At 38.6% G+C, this 7,391-nt stretch overlaps 1 protein-coding gene across 1 annotated transcript; it reads right to left on the minus strand.

Moving 5' to 3' along the window:
- Positions 1–431: 431 nt before the first annotated feature.
- On the minus strand, positions 432–4,592 carry LOC139460494 (testis-specific gene 10 protein-like). Its single transcript, XM_071241973.1, has 2 exons — positions 3,534–4,592; positions 432–2,565 (listed from the first exon to the last, which is right to left on the minus strand). The coding sequence occupies exons 1-2, from the start codon at positions 4,570–4,572 to the stop codon at positions 2,156–2,158; spliced, it is 1,449 nt and encodes a 482-aa protein (XP_071098074.1). The 5' UTR covers positions 4,573–4,592; the 3' UTR covers positions 432–2,155.
- Between the last annotated feature and the right edge of the window lie 2,799 nt (positions 4,593–7,391).

Here is a 7,391-nt window from a genome sequence, read left to right on the forward strand (position 1 = left end):
CAGTAATTTTACTAATATCTTTAGTTTTTGATGTATAATTGTGATATTATGTATTTGAATTAATTACATTGCTTCTGGTAAATAACATTTTGTAATTACCATAAATTTCCTAATGTGTCCTAAAATCAATATCCTTTTGCAAAGAAATGTTTTTGAGTGTAGTATATTTGTATTTACAATCTAGAGTATATGTATTTTTGCTTTAATTGCAGTCAATCATGAAATGAAAAGACATAAAATGAAATGACCTCACATGAATTGACATGAATTGACATGAATTGACACGAAAAGACAATTGGAACATGAAATACTCATGAAACAGAATAAAATAGACAGAAATCCAAAGATGGAATTGTTTTCATTTGAAAAGTATCAAAGTGTGATATTTGAAGTGAACATTTACCTTATTCACAGCTTTTTAGTCTCAAAATATTGTGAACACAATGTTGTAACCAATTATATGACAGAACATAAATGAATTCATGTTTCAGTGTTTAAATACTTGAAATAAGATAAAGACAAAATGATAGCAAAACAAAGCCATACGATGTATTTGAAAGTAAATCTAATCAATCACACACACACACACACACACACACACACACACACACACACACACACACACCTGTGTACAACTAAAGTCACACCATTAACTATGAAATATGAATAATTAATGTAACTCAAAATATAAGGTATGCACTTTCAGAAGAAATTGCCCTAATTTCATGCATGATTTTTAAAAAACAATTCCCCCTTCTGAGTAAAATTACTGAATGTATAATGAGTGAGTGAGTGAGTGAGTTGGGTTTAACGCCGCTTTTAACATGAACAGTTATATCAATATGATACAAACAAACAATATGATTATACACGGGCGTACAGACACACAGACATTCGGATATGTGCAAGGATTGGAAGAAAGGTATTTTATCTGCCACGATTTGATATTCAGGCAGCTGCAATATAAATAAATATTCCTGGAAGTGGCAAAAAAAACCCATTTATATACTTGACCGCTCACACAAGTGTCAGCCAGTTTGTGTGATCATTCTGAAGCTACACCGGGCACACTGAACTTCAACATTAATCTACAAACTGATGCGTTATATCTTGGTGATCTACATAGCCTGTGTGACATCCTGAAAGTAGCCGAACACAATGTATAGAACCAGAAGCTATGTATTTCCTTGATGACAAAAGGGGATAAATTGTGCAAAAAGACCTTAATATACTGTAATCATGCACCCTCAAATCAAATAAAATAATTTGCACAAAAAAATGAAGAAATACCATACACCCTCGAAAAGTTAATGGTGACATTAATTGAACATTATTTTATCTGAAATCAGTATGGGACTAGGCCTATAAAACAATCGACTCTGCCGACCTGTGTCAATACATACTCATTACGAAAACCATCCGTCTTCCATAACATTCTCCTTCAATTATCCATCCTCTTGAGAACCTCACTTGTCTTCATTTTGTCAGTACATAATTCTGTTGCATTTAAGGTCATGAAGACAATGACCACCCGTTTCGTCACTTACTCCAAGACACGTGCTCACATATGCATATGACTGACGTTAACCTCCGTTGGGGGAAGGGGACATAAGTCTCAGTGTCTTATGTAATAGTTCCCATTACACAGCGTAGATTTTCAATCATGTTGTTTATGAGTTCGACCCCCCTCAAACACAACTTATTTTCCAGGTATATGTTTACTGTATAAAAATCGCAGGATACCAAGCTTGTGTCATGAAATTGGGTACTGCGTTATTACCACACCACTGTCTTCAATTTAGAAATTTCAACAGTTATTGAAAACCTGTATTATTTCTAATTTTAAAACCTAATGCTGATGGATATTTTTCTATTAACAAATGTCACGTGAGAAATCCCCAATGGAGCCTCCATTCACTTGGGGAAATGTCTTGTCTTACATATTGAACCTCTTGATGTTTATAAATAATTACAAAAGGATAATGTAGCAATGAGTTATATGAAGAAAGCCTGACCAGCCAACATTTAGGTTTTCAAGACAGATATGACATTGGTCTTTTTTGAAAAGGCATGACACTTTAGCCCAAGCCACACTAATTAACAACAAACCTTTAAATCGAATCGTCAGTTATTATTAATTTGATTTAACATTAATTCAAGAGGAAATAAGAGCAGCTCCGAATCCGGAATAAAGGCTTCCATAAATGTTCTGTGATCCTTTCCACTTTTCAAACCAAACTTCATCCCCTGTGTTGAGATACATGACTGTCGTTATGGAAACAACACCATATACCGTCTCTTTCGATGTTTCAGCATACCCTTTACCTTTGGTATGGCCATTCTGGACTAGGAATATTTCCAGATATGATTCCACTTGATCCAGCATAATCTGAGCCCAGAATATGTAGGATCCAGACACTGGCGCTGTAAATATACCGGAGGAAGCTTCAAATCCACCTCCATTGTTGTACATTAACGTATCAAAAATCAGCTTTCCGCCCATTTGTACAGAATGGACTTCCTTCTGCAGCCGGACTTCAAAGGCAATGTTTCTTGCACCTGATCCTGGACGATAAACAAACATAGCAGTATGAGCGAGTGATGGAGTGAAGCTTTAACTTTGCCTTGAACAGGTCTCAAGTAACGTCACAGTTTTACAGTTTAAGGATGAACAAGGAAGAACCCACTAGGTATGATGTTGGCAGTAACATGGGGACTAATCTAGGATTCGAACCAACGACCTATCCCAGTAGGATAAACGAACATTGCACTGTGTGTGCGTATTGGACCTAAGTTCTAACTCAGGAGCGAAGTTCATAATATTAATAACTGGTCTGTCTGGTCAATGCTCGAATGTTTACCCGCTGCTGTGATATAGTTGCAATGTTGCCTTCTGAGGTATTAAATATAAACAAAGCTAATTGGAAAACAATTTGATAAATATAAGTATAAATATTGTCTTATGTGACATAAAAATTGTCATTTGTTCTGTGATGCAAAAACGATCAGTCACTGTAAGGCCACTGTCTTTGTCAAATGTAATTGTCAATTTGAATGTGGGTTACAGCGTTTACTCATCACGGCCGTTCGACTCGTGGTGGTCGTCGCTTGTGATATGTGTGAAAGTTTGCTGCAAGTGAAATACATACTGACTCCATATGTTCAACATAGTCGTAAAAAGAGTTTGGTTGGTTGAGTGGTTGGCTGGTTGTCTTATGCCCCACTCAGCAATATTCCAGCTATATAACGACGGTCTCTAAATAATCGAGTCTATAGCAGACAATCCAGTTATTGATATCATGAGCATCGATCCATGCAATTGGGATCGATGACATGCTTGAACCAAGTCAGCGAGCCCGACCACGCGATTTTGTTAGTCGCCCCTTACGACAATCACCATCGCCTTTTAAGGCAAGCATGGGTTGCTGGAGGCCTGTTCTAACCCGGATCTTCACGGGTCAGTAAAAAGATAATAACGCCGAGTGGTTGTATTACGTATAACCTGTAAGGGTTTCAGCGACATACATACGTACTTGTCAAGTTTGATACGCTGTGCATGAAGGACGTCAGTGTTTGGTTAAGGTCATTGATAGCATATCGTGATGACGAAAACCCAATCTCCATGGCCTCAACTGCCTCTTCCATGTTTCCCAAAGCACCTGAAGTGGAGTTGAACTTCAGGTTGAAGTCCTTAAGCATTGTTTTGCAGTTTCTTTCTCCCAGCAGAAGAGAAGTCTTGATCCCTGTTACTTCTGAAGATATATTTGCTTTAAAATCTGTCACATTTGATGCCAATTTTAAAAGATCTGAATTTGTTAACAACACGTCATTAGAAGCCTTGTGGAGTTTCGATTCAAAGATATTAAGTTCATCCTTGGTTGACTTCACATCGGCAGATATTGCATCCAGTAGGGTGGTGTTGACGTGGGACAACAGGGGATCAACATTGAAACTCTTTACATTAGCCATGTCAGTTTGAAGGTTATGCAAGTCTGTCTTCATATTGTCGATATGTGTGGTTTGTTGTGAACTCAAATATTTGGTTACGGCTAGATCGCCTTCTACATTCTTGAGATCAGTATGGAGAAGGTTGAACTCAGTCTCCAGCCTCACCTGACTGTCGTGGCTAGCCCCAAGTTGAGACTTCAGAGCCTCACAGTCGTTGGTTGTTTTATTAAGTTCCACTTGCAGGTCCTTCACGTGTGTTTGTACAGTATTTAGATAGCCTTCGGTTGTATTCAGCTTTACCTTCACAGCAGTAAGTTCATCCAGGGTACATCTCTGTTCTGCCAAAGATGCATTCTGTTCTGCCAGCATGTCTTGGATCTGAATTGTCATGTTATGAATTGTGTCCTCCGCTATCCTGAGTTCTGATTTAACTGCTCTTAACTCATCTGAGGTGGACTTCTGGTCAGCTTGGGTTAACTGCAGCTGAGACTGGACAGTTGACAACATGTCTTGCAGCACTGTCACGTGACTCATCACGTCACTGATGTCAGCACTAGTAGTTGCAAAGGGAATAATTTGGACATCGCAGAAAAGACAAAAGAAGCAAACTTTGAAAACGTCCATGATTGCTTTGGTCCTTGCCTTAACTTATGATCCAAGGGTCTCCAGATAGGACTGACGCAAGTATAAACTAGAAATTTGAAATAGAAGTCAGATAACGTTATCTTTGACCTATTCTATACGTTGCTGTAAACAACTGGTGGCTAACCAAAAAAATGTAAAAACGTGTTGCAATTAACAACCTCAACATCAACGTGTAAGAGTAATTCATATAAGTAACACAAGCTGTTAGTGCCATGTTGATCGTATGATTTTATTAATGAATATTTTAATGTGATCATCATCAGAAATTTTCCTTCTCCTTTACAAAACTTGTATTTTATCTTGAAAGCAGCTGTGGAAGATGCAGGTGTCGTGTAAGGGAGGCTACTCTTACATTAAAACATGCACCTCAAGATGGTAATCAGTGCGACTGTCAATATCCTGGTTCAGTGTGTGTATGTATATGAGTAAGTCGTGTCTCTTTGTCTCTTTAAAATACCTACGTCGCCCATGACCGCCACGACCACGACCACTTCAATTTTGGGTTCTCACATAAATAACACATTTCCAATCTGCACGATAACATTTCACAAGGGAGATAGATTGAAACTGAGGAGACGTTTAATTTGCCTCCTTTGGATAGTTACAGTGTCCAATATAATAGATTTTGAAGTACCCTTATAGCACCCGTCGTCAATTAACTGTTAAGTGTCGGCTTCCATTTGTCCATCGCTATCACATTTTTGTCCATTGGCCATTACCTATTACCAATCAGTTGATAATTCAAGTCCTGGCTTCCATTTGTCCATCGCTATCACCTATCAGCGCTAATTAACTGTTTAGTGTTGGCTTCCAATTGTCCATCGCTATCACCTTTTTGTCCATTGGCCATTACCTATTACCAATCAGTTGATAATTCAAGTCCTGGCTTCCATTTGTCCAAGTCCTGGCTATCACCTATCAGCGCTAATTAACTGTTAAGCGTTTGCTTCCATTTGTCCATTGCTAATCACCTATCACCGCCAATTAACTGTTGGCTACCCTTGTTAAGTTTCCACCCGTGTTATCTTATTACCTTCGTTACAGGTACATATATATGTTCTCTGCTCGATAGCAATTATTCACCTGATGAAGGAATGAGCATATACTCCGAAACGTTGTGTTCCTCGTGACAAAGATGTTGACATCCATAAATTCTCTTCCTTATCAGCAATGGTCTCAAAATTTGCTCATGGAATTCAGATCCAACTTTAATCATGGCCACGACGGCGACCATATCGAAGACATTATTCCCCCTATTACTCTACCATGTTCAAGTATTTGAGGAAATCAACTCCATTAGCTTTGCAACATATCAATATAAATAATATCGCGTATTATTTACGTTTATTATGGTATGTGTCATGAATTTGGTTTGGGAAGTCTTGCAGCACGTGGCCTGAATGTTGTACCACAGTCCTATATAACTGATCTGCCGCCCATATGGTGTGAGATGGGATTGTTCCAATAAGATAACGACTGTGTTTCTGTGATAGTTTCAACAACTGACAAGAACATTCTGACAGAAACAAACAAATCGAAAGTATCATATGCTAGTTTAGTAACGGAACATAACTTTGTATAACACTATAATTACTCTCAAACAGTACCGAGACTGGACCCCAAAAAGGGGACAAGCATTCCCTGCTTCACCAACAACTCCCACACTCCCGCAATCCACATAAAAATGATGGTGTCAGTGTGTTAAGTGACGCCTCATCTTTCAAGAAGCCTGTAACATGACTTCGGCCTGTAAATGGGAGACAGAAAAAAGCTCATTATATGCATAATGAAACTGATGCATAATGTTCCATGTTTGATGTAGAAGAACTGGATATCATGGTTTCTGTTCGCATCGGGTTACTAGAGAGGCCTGCTCATCACTGTTAATGCCCAAAGTGTGTCTCTGAAATGACACGTTAACAGGTCTAATTTTAAGCAATGTGATAACGTACAAGTTACTGCCGCACCCATTCAGTCCAGTGCACGCTCTTTTACACCCTCAAAACGTATGGTTTACCCCCACTCTGCCCACTTTTGAATTTGGATCTTATAACAACAAAGGATTAAGGGATTAGGCCGTATCACCATCAGGGTTGCAGTGCCAACTATGCCACAGTGCATGTATAGACCTATGAATATACTAGTATATTGAAATAAGCATACACAAGAATGTAAGTAATGATTTATTATTGGAAAAAACCAAACATATTGCACAACAATCCAAGCACAATTATGTGTACAAAATCATTCTACATGTACAATTATGTGTACAAAATCATGATACATATACATGTCATTTCCTTAATTTCATGATATGCACAGGATGAACAAACTGTTGAATGGTCTTGGTTCCATTCTGCAGGTGGTGGGTGCTTCTCTATCTGCAGTCTGTCATCAAGTGGAGCAAATTTCATATAATTATAAAGTAGTGAACAAATTTCACAAGTGTAAACACTTGTGAGAACATTTCACTTATCACCGCAGTGCCCACTGTACAAGTGAGAACATTTTAGCTGATACGGTCCCCCACTTAATCCCTAATCTCCCCCATTGTCTTCCCCATGTTGTTTTAGGACCAAAAACCAAAAGTGGGCACAGTGGGGGGGGGGGGGGGGGGGGGGGGGGGGGGGGGGGGGGAGACACCAAACGTATCACTACAGCCATGATTGAGGTACGCCGATCTATTAGATAAACAAAAGCAACAAAAACATAAGAAATCTCTTATGAAAGAAGAATCCTTTGTACGATTCCGATTAAACCATGAGTATGTGTTTGTAAGTAGTGATGTGTTTAAGTAG

Source organism: Haliotis cracherodii, unplaced genomic scaffold (assembly GCF_022045235.1).
Source record: "Haliotis cracherodii isolate W230 unplaced genomic scaffold, xgHalCrac1.p SCAF_14, whole genome shotgun sequence".
Taxonomy (NCBI): Eukaryota; Metazoa; Mollusca; class Gastropoda; order Lepetellida; family Haliotidae; genus Haliotis; species Haliotis cracherodii.

Bases quoted from the DNA above. Each gene is read 5' to 3' on its own strand.
- LOC139460494 (XM_071241973.1), bottom strand. From the start codon at position 4,572: ATGGACGTTTTCAAAGTTTGCTTCTTTTGTCTTTTCTGCGATGTCCAA. The intron at 2,566-3,533 runs GTACGTATGTAT...TTTATCGTCCAG, and splicing joins CAGCGTATCAAACTTGACAA to GATCAGGTGCAAGAAACATT.